The 23,058-nt window shown below is 35.0% G+C and overlaps 1 protein-coding gene across 5 annotated transcripts in view; it reads right to left on the reverse strand.

Annotated features, from left to right (window-relative positions):
* Positions 1-23,058, reverse strand: part of LOC123556421 (transcription initiation factor TFIID subunit 1-like) — a 75,666-nt gene that overhangs the window by 39,113 nt on the left and 13,495 nt on the right. For all 5 annotated transcript variants that reach the window (XM_053542629.1, XM_053542632.1, XM_053542628.1 and 2 more), the window contains 13 exons: positions 22,513-22,674; positions 19,774-19,982; positions 19,336-19,551; positions 18,406-18,631; positions 17,033-17,116; positions 15,253-15,374; positions 13,261-13,383; positions 12,167-12,235; positions 11,708-11,824; positions 10,830-11,003; positions 4,263-4,436; positions 3,746-3,936; positions 1,026-1,140 (listed from right to left, as the gene is read on the reverse strand). In XM_053542629.1, coding sequence (XP_053398604.1) covers positions 1,026-1,140; positions 3,746-3,936; positions 4,263-4,436; positions 10,830-11,003; positions 11,708-11,824; positions 12,167-12,235; positions 13,261-13,383; positions 15,253-15,374; positions 17,033-17,116; positions 18,406-18,631; positions 19,336-19,551; positions 19,774-19,982; positions 22,513-22,674 — 1,982 coding nt within the window. The remainder of the gene's footprint in view (positions 1-1,025; positions 1,141-3,745; positions 3,937-4,262; positions 4,437-10,829; positions 11,004-11,707; positions 11,825-12,166; positions 12,236-13,260; positions 13,384-15,252; positions 15,375-17,032; positions 17,117-18,405; positions 18,632-19,335; positions 19,552-19,773; positions 19,983-22,512; positions 22,675-23,058) is intronic.

Below are 23,058 nucleotides of genomic sequence, written 5' to 3' on the forward strand. Positions count from 1 at the left end.
GGGACATAATTCATGAAAACTTGGTGTCAGAGTTATGCACCTTGTGTCACATGATGTGGGCACATGATGTGGGTGATGAGGTGGAACATCTATTTTAAGTTTGAATCAAATCCATTCAGTAGTAACTGAGATATAGTGAAAATACATCAAAATCAACCTTAAATTCTAAGTAAAAAGGGGCATAATTCATAAAAAAAATTGGTGTCAGAGTTATGCACCTTATGTCACATGATGTGGGTGATGAGGTGGAACATCTATTTTAAGTCTGAATCAAATCCATTTAGTAATAACTGAGATAGAGTGAAAATACAGCAAAATTAACCCTAAATTCTAAGTAAAAGGGGACATAATTCATGAAAACTTGGTGTCAAGAGTTATGCACCTTGTGTCACATGATGTGGGTGATAAGGTGGAACATGCATTTTAAGTTTGAATCAAATCCATTTGGTAATAACTGAGATAATAGATTTCGGGACGCGACGGGACGGGACGCGACGCGACAAAACTGACTCCTATATACCCCCCTCAAACATGTTTGGTGGGGGTATAATTATATTCCACTTCATTAAAGGAAAAGGTAATGTTAGTCTAATATTTATTCTTATGCTAGATATTCTCAAATCTTTAAATTTTCAAGAGCCTTAAAAACATCTCAACATTTGATACAAATGGCAGCCGTTTGTTTCCATGGCAACATAAAACATTAAACAAAATGACATTACTTGCTTTTAGATATTAATCTGAACTGTATTTATTAATTCTGAAAAATTTTCTCTTCTTTTACAGAAATTATAATGATTTACATTTCTTACTAAAAATGGTGTTTATTTAATATAAATTTCACTGTATGTGTGTAACTGATATCATTAGCACTGAAATGGCTACCCCCATGCTGAGCTTATATAACTTTAAACTAAAACAAATATCACTGCCATCAATAAAAATTTATTTTTGATAAAGAAAGAGAAAAATTAAATGAAAGTTAAATCTGGAAAATTTAAACAAAGTTTTATCAAAATGGTTACCTGGAGAAAATCTCTGATAAAATTATTGGCTCTCTTAGAATTTGGCCCGGGAACCTCATACAATGGATTTTGCTGCCCGACACAGAATATAGTCTCTACATCACGGATATAAAAACTGAAATAATCAGAAGAAGTACAGTGGTCTATTTACATACTCTTCCCTAGCGTCTCTACAAATATACGGTCAAACCTGTATTACGCAGCCTGCAAAGGAGCAATACAATTTAGATACTGAAATGGCTGCTTGACAAGTTGAAAATAAAGCAGGTCAATTTGGGAAGTAAGCTGACTGGCTACTGTTGATGTGCTTGCTCAATACAGGTGGCCTCTAAAGCAGGTTCAACTGTATTGTTTAAATAGAGATGGAGGTAGACAGTATAGACAACTTACATTATATGTGTATATCACAGAATATTTACAACCAAAATACATTTCCTTCCATGAGAACCTGTGTATTATAGTAGTTGTGTTTCAAATTATAAACAAGAGCCATGTTAGACATGGCTAATCCCCCTGCCGGGCATATTATAATTGAAGGCTAAAGTTCCTGGCAAGTTAGTGTCTGAAAGTATTAATGTTATTTATAGTAACAACTAAAGGAAGTTAATCTTTAAAAAAAAAAAAAAAAAAAAAAAAAAAATGCAAGTCCACACAAAAATCTTCATCAGGTAGAGATTGGTCAAAATACACCTCAAAATTGGATCTAGCATGCTGTTTGTACTACAGGAAAGTGGTCTCGATTTTTCCCTACGACTAGTAATGAAAAAGTTACAATAAAAGCTATTTAAAGTAACAACAAAGGGAAGTAATTCTAAAGAAGGGAACTGCGCATGACACTTCGTCTCATGATGGTGTATAATTGTGCCAAGTTACATCAAAATCCCTCCATGCATGAAGAAGAAATGCTTCGGACAAAGTCATTCTTGTATCTGACCTTTGGCCTCTTAAGTGTGACCTTGACCTTAGGCCTAGTGACCTGGATCTTGCGCATGACACTCCGTCTCGTGGTAGTGAACATTTGTGCCAAGTTATATCAAAATCCCTCTATGCATGAAGAAGATATGCTCCGGACAAATTTTTTTAAGAAAATATGATAAAGGGGAATAACTCAAAAAATAGGCAAGGTAGAGTTATTGTTCTTGCACACTGCACTTCCTCCCAATGTGTTCTATCAGTGTATGAAGTTTGAAGAAAATCCCTCCAATACTTTTGGGGTTATGCTCCGGACAAAATGTTTTAAGAAAATATGATAAAGGGGAATTACTCAAAAAATAGGCAAGGTAGAGTTATCGTTCTTGCATACTGCACTTCCTCCCAATGTGTTCTATCAGTGTATGAAGTTTGAAGAAAATCCCTCAAACACTTTTGGGGTTATGCTCCGGACAAAATTTTTTATGAAAATATGATAAAGGGGAATAACTCAAAAAATAGGCAAGGTAGAGTTATTGTTCTTGCACACTGCACTTCCTCCCAATGTGTTCTATCAGTGTATGAAGTTTGAAGTAAATCCCTCCAGTACTTTTGGAGCTATGCTCCGGACAAAGATTGTTGCGGACGCACGCACGCACGCATGCACGGAGAGCATTTCTAATATCCCCTTCGCCTTTGGCGGGGGGATAAACTAGAGCTGCTTTTGAGAAAAGCGCATGTCTCCCACAAATGCCTATATACGAGTCAACCATGCACTAAGACCTCATCACTGCCTAATCATCTGACATGTTTAGGTCTTGGGGCATAAATGACTCATATACTACTATTCACATGATTAGTAGTATACGAGTCATTTATGCCCCAAGACCAGAGCGATTTTCGGTAATCAAAGGGCCATAACTCTGAAGTGCCTGGGTCGATTTGGCTAGTTATCGAACTTGGGCGAGGACTTATTGGCAAACATATTTCGTTCAAGTTTGGTGAAGATCTGACGAGAAATGTTCGACTTAGAACGCGGACAAGATTTATGACAGACGGACACACACAGACAGGAGTAAATCAATATGTCTCCCACCACAGTGGTGTGGGAGACATAATTACAGAAATCTTATCTCTATGGTCACAAGAAATATTGTTTATTTTTTAAACGTGTTACATGCATTTTATCAGCCTATTCCTCTGTAATGAAGATTACATTAGAAAGACAATGCAATAAATTTTGTTGTTTAACAGATTTTTTTACTTCAAAAGTACATGAAAATGCCCAAATTAAACACTGAAAGTAAAATAGAGCTGGTGAGAGGCCAATTGCCAAAAGAAATTCTACCCAACTTGTAAACACACTTATTAACTTCATACCTAACTCAAAAACATAAAACTGCCAACAACTTCTATACAGAATGGACATAAGCCAAAGGTCATTTCATCGAAAATTTTCTCTTTAATTCTGAACTTGTTATATCTGTTCATCTAGTAATACAGTAGCACTTCAAACAATATCCACACCTTACCATTGTCAAATAACCTTGAAGCTTGAAAACTGTAATAGTTTAGTTTAAACATATTCTATTTCAGAAATTCATGATACATTTACAAAACATTTGTTAAGGAATTGGACAAAAAGCTATAACAGCTTACAGTTGTCCTCTCTTTAAGACTGTAATACACATACTTAATGTAAGGTCAGATTACTCACTGAATGCAAATTTATAAATCTTCAAGTAAACAGGTAACTACAGTTTCTATTACTCATCTCACAAACGGAATTAATTAACATGTTGAACACTTACTGGTTCCTGGTTCTGATGATAAGAAAATCTGTAGGTGCCATTTTATGTTCATATATGGGAGCTCTAAACATGTTGTTTTCCAGAGCTTGCTGGCACTGGCCGGGCAACAGTGTACCAAGAAAAGGAGAAGAGTGGGCATATGCTATTTCACCATACTTGTACTGTGGCGCAACACTATCTTTGCCCGGTTTCTAAAAGATTAAAAAAAACAAGTATTGAATAAAAGTTCCATTTAAAGCTTTCAAATTAAAATAGCCAGCATCTTTAAATGCATTTTATATTGTCAAGATCATAATGCAGACTTCATAAGTCACGCTGTAATTTCTAAAAAAAAGCTTATTTCTTTCTACATTTAAATTTTATAAATTATAATTATAGAAGCATCACTGCTTACTCGAAAATGAACGCAATATTCTTGAAAATAACAAGCATAAAAAGACATTCTTTCTGTGGAATTATGTACTTTATTACAGAGGATAAAGGTTCCAACATATAAATACTGCTGTAATTTACTCACTCTCTTGTAGTAATTTTTGATTTTGGTTGCCATGCCAATCTGCACCATAAGGGGAGGATACTCCTCAGAGTGTTCACACAGAATTAGCTCCCCATCTTGACCAGTTAAGTCCTGTGGTGTGCGCATGAAGAATATCTCACCACCACCAAATGCTTGTCTTTCCTGATCCCGTAACTGAAAAAAAAAAAAAAAAAATATTGGATATCCCTTTTTTTTTTTTAAATGTAAATAATTCAAAAATAAATTATAACAGTCTGCTGTAAACTCAACATATCTGTTTATGAATCACATGGAACCGTGTTTCACAATGACTTTAACTAAAACCTACTAGTATACATTCCAAGTTAAGTTAATACAGTGAAACACCGCTCGCTCGAGCATCCATGACTCGAGCACCCGGGCTGGCTCGAGCAGTTCATGTGGTTCCGGCCGATTTCCTTCTATTTTCTATGTGAAATTATTATGACTGGGTCGAGCATCGATAACTCGATCGCTCGAGCATGACACCTGGTCCCTGCATATTAATTTACTCTTTGTTGCTTATGGCAAACTCGAGCAGAGGTGTCAAAATTTTCACATCTTCAGCGGTCAGAATGCACCAGTTAATTCAAAATTTTCACACACCGTGAGAATTGCATGATCTATTCCCCAACTATCTTAAATGTTTGTTTGTCGGTATATTTGATCTGATAATGAGATTAATTATTGATGAAAGGTGGAAGAAAAATTTTATTGATCAAAATTGTTGTTAATTATTACTTTTTTCTGCGGGATCGAGAAGATAATTATGAGATCTTAATATTTTAATCAACAGTTGTTTGCATGCAAATAAAGCCTTTTCATAAAATTGAGACGATATTATGACATCTTAATTTGGAGAAGAAAATTGCGAATTCGATTTCAGTATTTCAAATAAAAAAAATGTCTTAGTTGTTTCTTCACATTTACGATCTATCATAAATAATGTTTGTAATACGTTTTTTGAAAATGTCATGACGCCTCAGTCACAATCAAATGCATACTTTTTAGGTGCTCTATGTTATACACCCAAATTTAAAAGTGCATGTTTATATATTCTGTCTTCAGCACTTCAGGAGTTACATATCACTACCCAGTTGCAGGTAAAACTACTTTCAGGTGTCTGATGTACATATAAAACGAACGCCATGCTGTCCAATAACAGAAACAAGAGGACCATGATGGTCCTGAATCGCTCACCTCTTTCCGCATGACCCAGTTTTGAGTATGACGTCGTTTTTTCTATTATCTGACATAGTGACCTAGTTTTTGAGCTCATGTGACCCGGTTTTGAACTTGACCTAGATATTATCAAGATAAAAATTCTGACCAATTTTCATGAAGATCCATTGAAAAATATGGTCTCTAGAGAGGTCAATAGATTTTAATAATTTTAGACCTACTGACCTAGTTTTTGACCGCAGTTGTCCCAGTTTCAAACTTGACCTAGATATCATCAAGATGAACATTCAGACCAACTTTCATACAGATCCCATGAAAAGTATGGCCTCTAGAGAGGTCACAAGGTTTTTTATTATTTGACCTACTGACCTAGTTTTTTACGACACGTGACCCAGTTTCGAACTTGACCTAGATATCATCAAGGTGAACATTCTGACCAATTTTTATGGAGATCCATTCACAAGTATGGTCTCTAGAGAGGTCACAAGGTTTTTCTATTTTTAGACCTAATGACCTAGTTTTTGACCGCACATGACCCTGTTTCGAACTTGATCTAGATATCATCAAGATGAACATTCAGACCAATTTTCATACAGATCCCATGAAAAATATGGCCTTTAGAGAGGTCACAAGGTTTTTCTATTATTTGACCTACTGACCTAGTTTTTGATGGCACGTGACCCACTTTCAAATTTGACCTTAATATCATCAAGATGAACATTCGGACCAATTTTCATACAGATCCCATGAAAAATATGGCCTCTAGAGAGGTCACAAGGTTTTTCTATTATTTGACCTACTGACCTAGTTTTTGACCTCACGTGACCCACTTTCGAACTTGACCTAGACATCATCAAGGTGAACATTCTGACCAATTTTCATGAAGATCTCATGAAATATATGGCCTCTAGAGAGGTCACAAGGTTTTTCTATTTTTAGACCTACTGATCTAGTTTTTGACCGCAGTTGACCCAGTTTCGAACTTGACCTAGATATCATCAAGATGAACATTCAGACCAACTTTCATACAGATCGCATGAAAAATATGGTCTCTAGAGAGGTCACAAGGTTTTTCTATTATTTGACCTACTGACCTAGTTTTTGAAGGCACGTGACCCAGTTTCAAACTTGACCTAGATATTATGTAGGTGAACTTTCTGACCAATTTTCATGAAGATCTTGTGAAATATATGGCCTCTAGAGAGGTCACAAGGTTTTTCTATTTTTAGATCTACTGACCTAGTTTTTGATGGCACGTGACCCAGTTTCGAACTTGACCTAGATATCATCAAGGTGAACATTCTGACCAAGTTTCATGAAGATCTTGTGAAATATATGGCCTCTAGAGAGGTCACAAGGTTTTTCTATTTTTAGACCTACTGACCTAGTTTTTGATGGCACGTGACCCAGTTTCGAACTTGACCTAGATATCATCAAGATGAACATTCTGACCAACTTTCATAAAGATCCCATGAAAAATGTGACCTCTAGAGTGGTCACAAGCAAAAGTTTACGGACGCACGCACGCACGCCATACGCACGGACGGACGGACGGACGACGGACGACGGACACCGCGCGATCACAAAAGCTCACCTTGTCACTTTGTGACAGGTGAGCTAAAAAGGCCAAAATTCAGTGTTATATTGTTTCACCTTAAAAAATGTGCTATTTGTCTTTTCATTTTAATTAAAACCTGAACCAGCAAGACCTTTTTGTGCTGTTTGGTTTACAGGAAAATTCGTCTTCTTTCAGCTGCAAGTTATTTCAACTGTCTATGTTACCCACAACAGAAGTTATGTACTGAAGACTGACATGACCGTTTTGTTATATATTTTGCCTTTTTGCTCTTCCTCATATCAGATAATGTGATTTCATTATAAAATAATTCTTTTTTACTGTCTTATTTGTCTCTGTGTGAACTTCAGTCTACCTTCTTCTGAAAATAATAGCATTCTTTCAGGTGGAAGTTTCTTATCTCCTCAAATTTGACTCTGAACAGACAATGTTAAATGCGCCAATTTTTTTGTCCTGTCCGTAGACACCTATTTTCTTTGTGAAGGATGCAAGATTAGAGTTTAATCACTGTGGGTATGAAAGCTGCTAGGATAGTGTCTAAGTTGATAAACATTAGACGGAATTAAGCTGGGTTATATAGATATAAATAGTTGCTGAATTGCAAAATGTCTTGTCCGTAGACACTAAAGAAACGAAGTTTTTTTGACAAATATCATTTATAAAATCATACTGGAGCTATTTATCAAGTTTCAATGATACACCACACTTAATGTTTTTACAAAATATAGAATAAATATATTTCTAATGAAACTTACTTCTTCCAAATGCAAAATGTTACCCATTTATTCTTGTGTGTACAATCTGAATCTGAGAAGTACAATGGATATAGAATATGTTTTAATCTTATACATGACTTATATAAATGTTAAAAGGTATCAAAAAAGGAATAATACATTTCTTTCTAACCCTCCCTTTGTTATGGCAAAAACAAGGCATGCAATGGAAGTGTCTACGGACAAGACATTGCACAAATACTATTCAATATATTTTCTGTTTTCAATAAAAACCAGCACTGGACCTTAGAAATATATCAAGAGTTCTTTGAAATAAATCAAGAGACTCTGAAATACAAAAAACCCCAATCTTTTACAAGTTAGTAGTAAAACAGAAAGAATGAGAAGATAGAAGCAAAATCATTTGACATTTGGTCATATTCTAGTGGAGTATGGATCTATTGTTAGACATGGTGTGGGCTGTCCACTTTCAACTTAAACATTTTGTTTATAATCCACTCAAGATGCATATTTCTGTGCTCTTCAGGGCCAAGATATAATGGTGATTGGTTTTCAAGATTTCATTCTATTCATCTGCCTATCAACTTTTATTCTGTAACTGAGTGAAATCACATAAAATTGAAGCAGTTTAAATCATCTTAAAAAAGAAATTACAAGCAATTTACTATGTGATTACCGTAGTCTCCTTGCAGCTTTCTCCCTTTCAAAAATGAGAGCTATTTAGATTTGTTTGTTTTTGGGGGGTTTAATGCCCTTTTTCAACAGAATTTCAGTTATGTAACTTAACAATTGTTAATTGATTCTGTACTGTACAAACATGTTCTCTTCAAGTAACTGCCAACTTCCCCACATGCATCAGAGGCAGAGGTCTAGAATTTTGAAATCATAGTTTGATTTACGATTTGAGTTACTAACATTTGTTCCAGTATTTTTCCAAGAAAATAATATTAATATAGGTGATAACATGAAAAATAAGAAGTAAATGTGATAAAAAGATAGTTAAAAAACGTTGTCTCCGGTCGTACTATCTTATACAATGGAAAAAGGTCAATATTAATCAAAAATATTACTGGCTAGAAAAAGAGAATGTATCTTGGGAATTTTAAGAAAAAAGCATAATATGTAAGTCATTAGCTGACTCAAAACTAAGTGATAAAAACTTATCACAGTGAACATTTAATTATTCTGTAAACAGGTTAAAATTCACAGGAATTTTATTTTGCAGGACTACTTAAAATATTAGTACGAGTTATGATTCTCACAGAATAAATGTCATATGAGTATTTTACAACATACAGCTATTTAAGCAGTCAGCAAGGGAGTTTGTTTCATTAGTTTTCCATTTAAGACACAGTTGCAATCTTTTTAAGATGTTGTTCTGAGCTATAAGTTTAACAAGTTCTTCCTACTTTTTTAATGTTTCTACTTTAATGAACATGTTTAGATGAACTCATAGAGTTCATCATGTTAAACTTTGTGTTTATACTTTTTTACCATTTCTTGATTGATATGGTTGATAACAGCATGTAAATATATTTGCCTCAACAAAGTCTAGTCAGGTGGTTTCTTCCACCATCCAATTTCAGGAAGATTGTGGTTTATTTTGTTTAGTTGATGTTAAAAGTTATTACAGATAAATAAACATAGTCTAAATGGTGTACATAACAGGCTGCAAGGTCAGTTCTTAAGCCCATTAAATGCATGAGCATTGATCAGAAACATCATTACTCTATCTGTCTTTTAGACAGAAATTATATTATGGTCAAATGTCTTGTCCGTAGACACCAAGCTGAAGGAGAATTTTAACAGCCTATTTCAGTGAGGATCCTTCCAAGTATCATTATTTTTAGTATATAGTGAAATATGAACTAATTCATGTAAGCAATAGCACAGAACTTGTCACATAATGACATTTTGATTTAGTCACAGTTGTTCAAATCCTTCAATTATTCGAAGACACATTCTGAAGACTGTCAATTATACTTCTTTTCATAAATTTGTTTGTTATTTACTTGTTCTTGATCATTTAAACATAAAAGTTCAACAGAACTAAAAGACTGTCTTCTAAAACCTATGTAGAAAGCATTTGGCAATGATGTCTTGTCCGTAGACTTTTTGGGTAAATTTCGGCTTTCATTTTAAAATTGCGATATCTCTGACAAACATAGTCGCAATCACAAAAATGAGACCATTATTTAAAGAGAAATGACTGAATTTTTAGAAAATAACATATTTGAGTTGAATAAATGCATTTCAAAAGGTATGCAAAAACTGAAAGCAAGTAGTAAACAAAAATTTCTAGAATTTTGAACTTCAAAAGAAGATAATAATTACAAATCTTTGTGTAATTTATTAGTTTTTGGGGTTTTCTACACTACTTTTATGTACCTTATCATGTGGTAACAATTTTGTTGGGTCTTAAAGAGTTATTTGAATAAAACAGTCCTTTAAAAATGGTCATGTCTGTTTTATTTTTTCCCTGAAGATTCATCTTTATATTGAAAAAAAAATATTGTCGAACTATCAGACAGCGACAACTACCATTGTTTTTGTAGAACCAAGGTATATGGTAAATTAACATTTCAAAATAAAAGAGTTTTACAAACTTTTATTTTTGACCCCAAGTGGAACAAAAAAATGCATTTGATTGTGACTGAGGCGATGAGTGTTTTATCATTACGCATCACAGTTTCCTCTGCAAATGGTCTCGATGACAATTGGTAAACCAAACTTCAATTTTCTTCGTATGTTGGTCAATGTTTGGGTCGCTCGAAACCATGGATAACTTGAGCATTTTGCTCATCCCCTTGCGACCTTGAGCGAGCGGTGTTTCACTGTAGCTTACACGGTCAAAAGAATTTGAACTCAATCTGAGATTGTTTCCTTTGGGATGACCTGATGAAAAGCATTGAAACAAATAATCCTGTTTCATGAGGAATGTCATAATTTACCTGCATAAAACAGATGTTTGCACTGTACTTATCATATATCCAGAACTACTGTTGTTTAATGAAAATACTTACGAACTTTGCATTAAGATATATTATCTTCACTTACCCTTGCTTTCCTTTTAATGACTTTAAAAAGGGAATCAACAGGGTGAGGTCCAGGTGTTGCTAAGGCACCATGAGAATATTTCTTCAAAGGATTACGGTGAAATGTTCGTAGTTTAGTTTCACTGAGGAATGTTGGGAAAAATGGCTGCTGTAACTCTACTGCTGGTGTAGAATGCTGCAAGAAAATATATCCACATATCTTGGACCTTGCTTCTATCTGAACAAAATACAATAGGGTTATTATACAAGCTCGATCTGGGAAGCTGTATTCGGCTCAAGCAGATTTTGCCAGATTGGATCTCACGAGGCGTGCAAACGCGGAATGTGATCTGCCTTGCAAAATCCATGACAGACTAATACAAAATCCAAGATCTAGCTACACCTGTAATGACTTTTTATTATATACATCCACGTTTTTGCTTGTTTATTCATAATCGAAAGAAATCTTAACTGTTTGTTGATGTTAAAAAGAAATGAATGATGTGCGCTATTTATATAACCATGTCAGGTCATGCATATTCAATGAAAGTAGTTCGGCAACATACAATACATAAGGTACAATAAAGAATTTTTTTCTGCCTGTTCATAATTACATGTGATATACAATCCGAATTTTTGACAGAATTTATATAGGTATATAATCAATGTGAATATTATCAATATTTATGCAGACTTTTATAGTAAATTGTTTAAAAATGCATCTTCACCTCCGGCAAACTGATTTCAATTCAATCAAATGATTAAATAATTATAAGAGATTCTACCATACTTAATTGTTCTATAATTAATAATTTCCATCACAAAGAATGCCTTGAATACTGATGCCTTGAAGGTACCTGGTGTGAAATAAATTAGTGTATAACTATTTGAGAAGCATACCTGTATAAGATTGACCCCCATGTTAGATCTGAGAGCTGTATCCAGTAATTTAGGGTTATAAAACTCATCATTAGACATATTGAATGGATCAATGTTAGAATTTGTCTGTTGGGGGCTCTGAAACACAAATTAATACTTTAAGCTTTGTGCTTATAGTCTCTAATAGACTATATTAGCTGAAGTCACATTTGGTTTATTTGACGGAATATGTCCAATTATTACCTCTTTTTTTAAGGTAACAGTACATTTAACAAACCAATTTTTCATTCTCTTAATATCTGAACTAACTTTAAAAAAATTTTTTTTCGAATCATAGGATACAAGGATATTACAAAGAAATTTAAAGTCACTGTGTCATACAAATTTTTACCTACAGAGTATTTAAAATGAAAACAAAATCCTTTCAGTTTTTAAAATTGAGCTGCTTAGTTAGGAAAGATAAATGAGCATGTAGCTTACATCTTCCTCCTCCTCGTCTTTGATGATGCCTGCCTTACCAAGTAATATACGTGACTTCTTCACCTCCGACTGAAACAAAAATGCATGTATATCACTATTTATGAATCATAGAATAATACATGACTTCTACATCTTAGGCTGAAACAGTAAAAATGATGCTGACATTTCACCAATGCATTGCTAGTTGACGAAAGTGTTGCATATATTGGCCATTTTATTTTAAACTAGATGTGTATCAAATGAACACTGGTGCCCCCAATTAATGTCACTGTACAGTCATACATGCAAGTTATCAGCTGATAATGCAATGCTGACTAAAGGGCTGTAACTCTTGCATGGCAGAGTGAAATCCAAAATAAAATCCAAGGTTCACAACTTCACATGTTGAATAATTTTCCTATATTATTTTCTTATGACTTTAGGCCAAACACTTCTTGAAATGCTACAAAAACTTTTAAACCATTTATATATATTTTTTGACTAAGTTAACGGTAATAATTATGGTCTTACAGTGTGAAATCACAAACAAAACCAAATGTGAACTTCACATGCTGAATGACAAACCTACCAGTATGATGTTTGAGGGCTATTTCAAATACTTTCTAACAGACAGACATCCAGATAAATGCAAAAACCAAAGCAAATCTGTCACCCATTCTAGTATACTAGAGGTCAACCATGGTTCCCTGGTTGGACGTGATTTTGACAAACCTATGATGAATGGAAATGATGTCTCCCCCAACTGTCAAAATTATGGAAAAGTGGTACAAAAAAAAAAAAGATGAATCTATAATAATAAACTGAGTATAAAGGATCATATTTCATAAAATTAGTAGGGCAGGAGAAAAAGATCTGATATACTTATTTGAATACATATAACGGTTATGTTTAAACAACACCTCAAGTATTCTTGATACATGGATCTGAAGTGCAAAAAAAAACAACACAAAAAGCTGTAAAACTCCTTTTCACCCTCGAATCAGGTTGATTCCTTCTTATTGTGATAACCCCATGCAAATTATCACATCATTTTGTCAGATTTTTGTATTGTTAATAGAAAATACACCTGTAAATAAATGAAAACATGGCACTACCTTCTCTTTCTTAGCTGGAGTTTCGGGAGCACTGGGGTCCTTATCTTCTGGTATCTCCAGTATAATGTTATCATCATTTGGATCTATTGTCAAAGTCTTTGGAGATGGAATGTAATCCATATTCTGAGAAATAAAATAAAACACACACACAAAGAAATGAGCAAGTGAAGTGTTTTCAATAACTAGCTTTATAGGAAATTTATTAAACATAATTTCCTTGAATGGTCTTTAAAAGAGTTAAAAGCTTTGTATGTCTTGCAGAAACAGTATTTGCATCAAAATCAGTTTCTTTAATTCCTCTACAAGATCAAACAAGAGGTTCGTTGACCCTAAGCGCTCACCTGTGTACAAGGCTTCAAGTGTGTTTGTGTAACGTAATGGTACAAAGTTAGGTTTCTTCTATGTTAGCCTATATTATATACATGTCACACACATTTTTGAACTAAGGGCATAATTTGATTATTATGGTAGACAGTACAACTCTGACATAACAAGCCAAATATCAAGGCTCTAGCTATTATTTATTCAGAGAAGAAGATTTTCAAAGTTTCTTATATATTAGCCTATAGTAAGTACATGTCACACACAGGGGCATGGTCATTTTATACCTTAGGGCAATACTTCGGACAATTATGTCACATCCTTATACCACATGCTAAATATCAAAGCTCTAGAGAAAAAGATCTTTTAAAGTCTGATAGCTGAAAACCAATTTCTAACCAAAAAGAACCATAGTTATGTTCAATGAACCGGAACCATTTGAACAACTTAGAAAGAGGGCTACCCAGAGATTATTTGTGTAAAGTTTCATCAAAATCCATTCAGTGGTTTTGGAGGAGATATTGTTCAAAGAAATTGATGATGAAAAGTGACCACGCTCTCTGGCAGCCATGTTTTTTTAATGAACCAAAAAATTTAAACATTATTTGTAGAAAGTCACACAAGGACCATTTGTGTGAAATTATTTTAAAATTTGACTAACAGTTTCATACAAGAAGATTTTCTAAGTTTCTACTACATAAATAAAGGGAAAAGTGACCATGCCCCCTGGCAGCCATGATTTTTGACAAATCGGAATAACTTAAACAATCTTGGTAAAGGGTCACACAAGGACCATTTGTGTAAAATTATTTTAAAATCGGGCCAGCAGTTTCACACAAGAAGATTTTTAAATTTTACACTATATACATATTAGGGAAAAGTGACCATGCCCCCTGGCAGCCATGTTTTTTGACGAATCAAAATAATTTGAACAATCTTGGTAGAGGGTCACACAAGAATCATTTGTGTAAAATTATCTTAAAATCAAGCCAAAAGTTTCACACAAGAAGATTTTCCAAGTTTCTACTGTACACATATCGGGAAAAGTAACCATGCCCCCTGGCGGCCATGTTTTTTGGATGAATCGGAATAATTTGAACAATCTTAAGAGGGTCACACATTTTTGTAAAATTATTTTAAAATCCGGCTAGCAGTTTCACACAAGAAGATTTTTAAATTTTCCACTATATACATAAAGGTAAAAGTGACCACGCCCTCTTTGAGGAATTGGTATAATTTGAACAAACTTGGTAGAGGGTCACATAAGGACCAGTTGTGTGAAATTATTTCAAAAGTGGATGAGATGTCGTTTGAAGTTTTTTCTATTTTTAGCTCTGACAGCCCCTATGTGCAACCAAGCGAATCTGTTTGAACAACTTTGGTAGAGGACCACCCAAGGAACATCATGGCCAAGTTTCATCAAAAGTCATTCAGTGGTTTTGGAGTAGATGTCATTTAAACACAATTGTTGACGATGGATGACTTGACGGATGAATGGACGGATGCATGACGGACGAAGGACTTAGCATGATCACAATAGCTCACCATGAGCAGTTTGTTCAGGTGAGCTAAAAATACTCTTTACATAGTGTAAAACACAAACAATTTATTAATTCAACATTGACAGCAATCAAGCACCTATAAGCCTGCCGAGTTTAAAGTGTTTGTTACCTCAGAATCCCAGATGATCTCATCCTCCCAGTTACCATACACGAGATCCTGATTCTCTATAGGGAATATTGAGAACCATTGGTTGTCCTTTCCCTGTTCCATTAGACCTCCTCCTGGGGTCTCTGCAGGAAAACAAGACTTCAAACATGATCAGCAATTATTCTTTACCATTGTTTAACAACAGCTGAGAGCATATTAGACAATTTCTATGCTAGATAGTGAAATTCATTTAAGTTACTGATTTTTCTAAAAGCAGTCAAAGAGCACAAACACATTAACCATAAATTCCAGGAAGGATTAGTTAAGAAAAATACTAGTGCCGACACATTGTCTCATTATGGGGAACATTTGTGTGCTGTACTAAGATTATCCATCAATGCACATTAGTTATGGAGCAGAATTTTTTTTACTTGACCTTCAATAGTGACCTTGACCTTTGACAGACAATCATGGATCATATGCGCAACAAATAGTCTTATCATGGAGAACATTTCTGTGCAGTAATAAAAAAATCCTTCAATGCAATTAAAGGTAATGGAGCAGAAACAAATTTTTACTTGACCTTAAATAGTGACCTTGACCTTTAACTGACGACAAGCAAAGATCATGTGCTGACATAATCTCATCTTATGGAGCAGAAACAAATTTTTACTTGACCTTAAATAGTGACCTTGACCTTCAACTGACGACAAGCATAGATCAGGTGCTGACATTATCTCATCTTATGGAGCATAAACAATTTTTACCGGACCTTAAACAGTGACCTTGACCTTTAACTGACAAGCATAGATCATGTGCTGACATACTGTCTCATCATGAGGAACATTTGTGTGTACCACTAAGATAATCGGTCAATGCATATAAAAGTTATGTAGCATAAACAATTTTTACTTGACCTTCAATATTGACCTTGACCTTCAATATTTACCTTAACCTTTGGCCGACAAGACTAAGGCATGTACATGCATAATGTACATGTTGCCTTCTATTTACATACCAAGTTTTATGAACTTAGCTTGAATACTTTTTGAGAAATTGCAGGATCCTGATTTGCGGTCAGACAGACAAACGCATGGACTAATGGACGTACGGAAAGATGGATGGAAGGCATTCCTATAGTCCCCTCTGGTGTTCCACTGGTAGGGGACTAAAAACCCAGTAAACATAAGATATAACAAGAGTTGTCAGCTGACAGCGCGCTCGAATATTCTCAGTGCTTGATAGTATAATATAAGCTGAGTAAAACTTTAACATTACAATAAGCATACTCTAAGTCGAAAAGGGGCCATAATTCAGTCAAAATGCTTGATAGAGTTGCCTCCTCCTTTTTAAAGACTGTGGTCATGATGGTAAACAAGTATGCAAATATCAAAGCAATATATATCTCAATGGACTTTGAAAATATTTGGGGTGGTACGCAAACTTTAACATTACAATAAGCATATTCTAAGTCGAAAAGGGACCATAATTCAGTCAAAATGCTTGATAGAGTTGCCTCCTCCTTTTTACAGACTTGGGTCATGATGGTAAACAAGTATGCAAAATATGAAAGCAATATCACAATGGACTTTGGAAATATTTGGGGTGGTACGCAAACTTTAACATTTGTGTAACGCTCATGCTAATGCTAACGCCGACGCCGGGGCGAGTAGGTTAGCTCCCCTAACTTTCAAACTAGCATGAAATACATTCAGGTTTTCTGCCTCCACATGTGTTAAACATTCCTTTGTATTTCATACTACTGAACTACAGTTCTATTCTGAAGACCAAAATTTCTTACCTGGCTTTTGTCCAAACTGTCCTGATATAGATCTCATTATAGGTAGATTACCTGGTCCTAACCTGGTTTGTATACCTGGACGATCTGTAACACATGTATAAACTTAATTAGGTATGCTTGAAATGAAATAGGACAAAGGCGTATTTTAATGTATAGAAAGTTCCTGGACCTGAACCATATTAAGCAAAGTTATCTGGAATTATGGCATCCACGTTGCATGCTTGAAAGTGTCAACCAATTTCCCCCTTAAAAGTATAAGAAAAGCGACAGAAGGTTTTATTAGCAAAAGGGCTGTGATAACTCTAGATCGCTCACCTGAGTTTCTGAGCTTAAACAGGCTGCAGATTGTTCAACTTAGGAAAAAGACTGTAATATGCTCAAGGTGTCTGAAGTTCTAGAGGCAGTAGAAGTTGATTCCATAAATTTGTGTGACTGATGAAAAACAGTGCTTCTTTTTTAAAATTAGTGGAAACAATTTTTGTAAAACATGTATGCCCCCTCCCTCATCATACCATGTCTCACTTCAGTGATTACTATGACCTTAACCTTTAAATTACTAACCCCAAAAATAAAGCAAAAAGGTCAATTTAGGAAATAAGCTGACTGGCTGAAGTCATCAACTTCACTTGTCTAACCATGCTATAAGGTTTGGAGATACTGGGTCAAATGGTTAAGTTATTCAGTCGACATGGTTTTCAAAGTTTGGGCCCCTGTGACCTTGACCCTTGACCTACTGAACCCAAAAATATAGACGTCATCTACTTCATAAGCCGTATTATGCTACCAAGTTTAAAGGTCCTATATCAAAGCGGTTCTCTAGTTACTGGGCGAAAATCGTTTTCAAGGTTCAGGCCCCTGTGACCTTTGACCTTATGACCAAAAAAATATATAGTTCATCTACTTCATAAGCCCAATCATGCTAAAAGTTTGACAGTCCTAGGTCAAGTGGCTCTCAAGTTATTGGATGGGAACCGTATAAAGGTTCGGCCCCCCGTTGGCCTTGACCTTTGACCAAGTAATCACATAAACTACAGGTTTCATCAACTTCATAAGCCCAATCATGCTACCAAGTCTGAAGGTCCTGGGTCAACACATACAGTTTTTACTCCAGTACAGCTTGATATGATAGCTGAGTGCAACCTTTAACCAAATTTTCTAAGTCAACTAAAGGTTATAATCTGATTGAAATGCAACAAGAGTAACCAAACTAGGAAACCTTGTGTGAAATTTAAATCCAATACATGCAAAGATTACTGAGAATCTTGCATGCAAAACATTAACCAAGGTGTGATGCTGCCATTGCTAATGTTGATGACTGTGTGGGCTGTCACACTGTTCTTGGATAAGTTGAGCTAAAAACTGTAAATGCTTACTTTGTTGTAGATACTGTGCAGCTGTTCTATGACTGGTACTGGGAATCCAGCCAGCAGCAAGAGGTCTTGTTTTCTGTGCTTGCATCACCCTCTGTCTAGCTTCCTCCCCACTCCAGATAATATCCTCTTCCCACTGTAACTGTGTTATCATCAGGAATGCTTCATCAGGAAGATCTTGGGGTGGTTCTACTTTCACTGACTCCTCAATGGTACCAGGCTCTTGCTTCTGGAAAATTACAGAGTTGAATATTTGATAAAGGGTGTTTATGAATATGCATGTGTATGTGGACCATACTACTTAAAACATCTCTTCAATACTATACAAGCATTCAATACCATGTTACCCGAGTTCACCTAACTACCTGACTATTGAGGTGAATTTATAGAGTTGAGGGAGGGGGGAAAGGCCAGAGGAGAGAAATCTCAATATAATATCATCATCTGGTACAAACTATCTGTCCTCAGGATTATTTACTGCTCAAAAAAAACTAGGTTCACAAATTCATATGCTGACTGACATTACTACAAAATTTCAAAAATAATCTTTCTGAGAAACATGCAACGTAAACTTTTAGGTCTGACATGCATTTTTCTGACTAAAGTAATGGCCATTTCTCTGGTATGGCTGAAAAAAACAACTCTAGGCACATAATTTCACTTGCTGAATAACAATCTGTTGATGACTGATGTCTCAAGGTCAAATACAGATGAATGGACAAACCTAATTATGTATTTAAAGGCAAATCTGAGTGCCTTCCATGAGTGGGAGGATGGGGCACAAAAATTTCCATAACCAAAAAGGACATCTGAAGAGACATAATATGATAAAACATGCAAGAGACAAATTTTTCAATTAAACTTTCATGCATTCACTCACAGCTGAAATTAACTTTAACATAAATGGACTGAGATTTCTGAATGCAAACTTACAATTTCTTCTGTTTCCTTCTTTTCTTCAGGTTCCTTTTTGAGCTTGAACCCATAGTCAAATCCTTCGCCAGTCTCATTGACCCCTAGCATATCATACCAGTACTGAGCTGGACCATACCTCCATGGAGCTACATCAATATCGCCTTCCTTTGTGGAACCATCAGCTTTCTTCTCAGATTTGGTTATTACTCCAGATTCCTTCATTTTTAACAGTTCCTGTTTGTGAAAAAAAGATGGGAATGTTGTATGACACAAAGATACAAGAAAATTAAGCAGTTTAACAGATCCCTGGTGAGAAGGCCAAGGTCAAGATGCAAGGAATGCCAGAAGTCATGTTGCACACTACAGAAACACTTAACCATATATCTGTACCAGTATTCTGCCATAAGACAAGTAATAATAATGCCTAGTTTCAAAAAATAAAAGAACAGGATATACCTCATCACTTGGTGCCATTTCTTCTGGTAGTGCTGGTCTGCCCATGTTCAGTTTGATTTTTGTACCAAACAGCTGAGCAACATAATCATCATAATCCTCCTCCTCGTCATCACCTACACCACTGATACCACTGTCTGATTTATCCTCCTGGGAACCAGACGTTTCCATATCCTTGTTCTCCTGGCTCCCAGCTTCAGATGGTTCTTCAACTTAGAAAACAAACCAATGTCAATGAAGCTTCCAACAAAATGATTATTTTGAGACAGTGTTACTACCAGCTGTTAAATTTAGATGCAATTAATATTCAAATGTAAAGAACTTACAAAATACCTTCCATATTTAAAGTGGTATTTCCAAATTGGTTTATTTTGGGACAAATCAAACACTCAGTCAAAAATATCTAATATCTTTGTACTGCAAAATTCCATTTTATGTAGTACCTCACAATTAAAATTTTTAAGTCTTTTTGAGGTTAAACTTTTAAGATTTAAAACACAAAGAAATCTTTATGTTATACATAATAATATCAAAACTATTAACAATTAGGCTCTGTATTGCTCACCTGCCCTCTACACTACGTTTTATGCCAAATATCTAAGTTCTATGCCCTGTGATTTATGACAGGACTTTACCTATGTAAGCCTATGTAAAACAAGTGACCCCCACGGACAGGGCCAATTTTGAACCTACAAGCAAGATCTGGACAAGCTTGACAGAGGACCACTAGACAATGTTCTATATCAAATGTCTAAGTTCTTAGCACTGCACTTTTAGAGAAGATGGTATTAAATGTTTTTAACTAAGTCTGACCTTCAGGCTTAGACAAAAAGAGTTTCAAAGTTTTTCTTATATAAATGCTATGTTAAACAAGTGAACCATGGGGAGAGGCCAATTTTGAAAACAGAGACATACAGGGAAATGATTTGAAAAAGATTGGTAGAAGACTACTACACAAAATCTAAGCTCTTGGCCTTGCTGTTTTGGAGAAGAACATTTTAAGGTTTTCCATCTGGTTGCTATGGCGTGACAATCCACCTATACAAATCGCTCACCCTGAACATAGTCCAGGTGAGCTAACAAGAGGACCACAGTGGCTGTAAGTCACTCGCCTAATTTTGACTATCTAAATGATGCCATGTTTGATTCTAGCAGTTCATGGGAAGGTTGTTTAAAAGATATTAGCTCCAGCAGCCCTTAAACAAGGCCTAGTACCCCCAATTGAACAAAATGATAAGAGTACCTTGTAATGATGCCACAGACCAAGTTTGACGAAATTTATCAAGCGGTTCCTTATCTTTTTTTTTTCAGCTCTAGTGGCTGCTAAATGAAGCTAAATGTGATGCATTAAAAGGGCCATGAAAAGATGTTGATAACAATTATTTCTTATTTTAATAGATCTAGTGATCCCTATAAGGGGCCAAGTGCCCCCATTTGTTTGGGATTAGACCTTATAATGATGCAACAGGCCAAGTTTGAAGTTGTTTCAAGCTTTTCTTTTTTAGCTCAAATTTGAGAGAGGACATTGCCAAGTTTTGGCTAATTCTAACCATTAGTTTCAGAGGAGAATATGCTTAAGTAAAAAATTAATTACTGTTGACAACCATGACGGATGACTTACTATCCATCTATGTTAATAGATCACACTGAACCTTTGATCCAGGGGAGCTAACAAGGAACATGTCCTCTGTGTTGTAGGCCGTGACTAAACATGTTTGATTTATTACCAAAGTAATGCATAATTTCTCATGGTCAGGGCGTCAAGTGCTTTTGGGAGTCAAAAATATAGGTAGGATCCTGAAATATAGGTATTTGGGGGCCAGAAATATATGATTATATAGGTTGCTTATAATGAAGAAAACAAGTCAGACAAGTGTTTTATCCTCCTCCACCACCTACCAGCACTCTCTTTTATTAAACATAAAATACAAAGGAACAGAAAAAGTGGCTACTTTTATGATTTTAAACAAATAACATTTTAACATGTATCTTACTTTCATAATAAACTATTAATACACCAACAGACAAAACTTTACCAATACTGGTACTCAAATCAGTTTAACAGGGAATTTGGCAAACCAAGCCATATTGCTAACAACATATATCAGTACATTGTTAATACAAGTATAAAATATTGAAGAATTTGTCTCAGTCTAGCATTATCACACTTTATGTCAGTTTTGCACAATGTACAGTGACCATAAGAGTCACTCTTCCCCTTGACACACCATAATTTCAGTTCATGTCCATTGCCACCTATCTCGAAACTGATTCTTATTAGCAGCCATTATGAGGCTTAATTATGAAACATTAAGGCTTGTTTATTCTGAAAACAAAATAAAAACATGTGCATTTCCTATTCACATTTTCATACATGAAAGCTTTAAGAAATGGAAAATATTCCAATTGAAAAAAGAACTTCCATTACTTAAAGCTTTCCTAAAGCTGGGCTGGGCAGGGTTACTACACCTGAAAGGAATACAAATTTCAATGCCTAAAAGGTAACAGCATATTTATAAACTCAATTATCATAGAATTACTTCTTTTTTAATGGTTTGAATGACCTTTGTATTCCTTGCTTACCACAAAATTTCCAGATTATAGGTATTTATAGGTATTTTGGCAAAATATAGGATTTTATAGGTTATTATAGGTAGAGGGCTAAAATATAGGAAAATATAGGTAAATATAGGTAACTTGACGCCCTGCATGGTTCATAAACTGACTTATATAATGAAGTACCTTTAATTTCAATATCAGATGTAGGGGTTGACTGAGGCTCAGAGATAACAGCTTCTGCTGACACAGACTCTTGTGTTGTTGTTGTTGTTGCTGACGTAGTTGTACCAGGTTCTTCTTTTGGTTTTATTTCTTCTGTTTTAGATGTATTTGTTTCTACCTTAGCTACATCAAAGCAATGATTAATATTAAATAATTCAATAGACTGGTATGTTCTATAACTGCTTTAAGCAATTAAAATTTAATTTCCTGCATAACACAAAATAAACAGTTCTTAAATGCTTTCCAGTTATGAAAGGTGAGATCTGTCAAAAGGACGGTGAAACAATATGAGAATGAAGATGTGTGAAAATTGTAAAAAAACAAAATAAATCTGGTTGGTGTAGAAGTGTGTACAAGTGGTTGGAGTGTGAGAGATACTAAAAGCAATAAAAGATACAAAATAATGTGAGAAACATTAAAAACTGTTTTATGGTAGGAGTGGCAGGAGATAATGTGGGAGGTGGAATGACAGGTGTATGAGGATATTACTGCAACATATAAGATGTG

This window comes from Mercenaria mercenaria, chromosome 5 (assembly GCF_021730395.1).
Source record: "Mercenaria mercenaria strain notata chromosome 5, MADL_Memer_1, whole genome shotgun sequence".
Taxonomy (NCBI): Eukaryota; Metazoa; Mollusca; class Bivalvia; order Venerida; family Veneridae; genus Mercenaria; species Mercenaria mercenaria.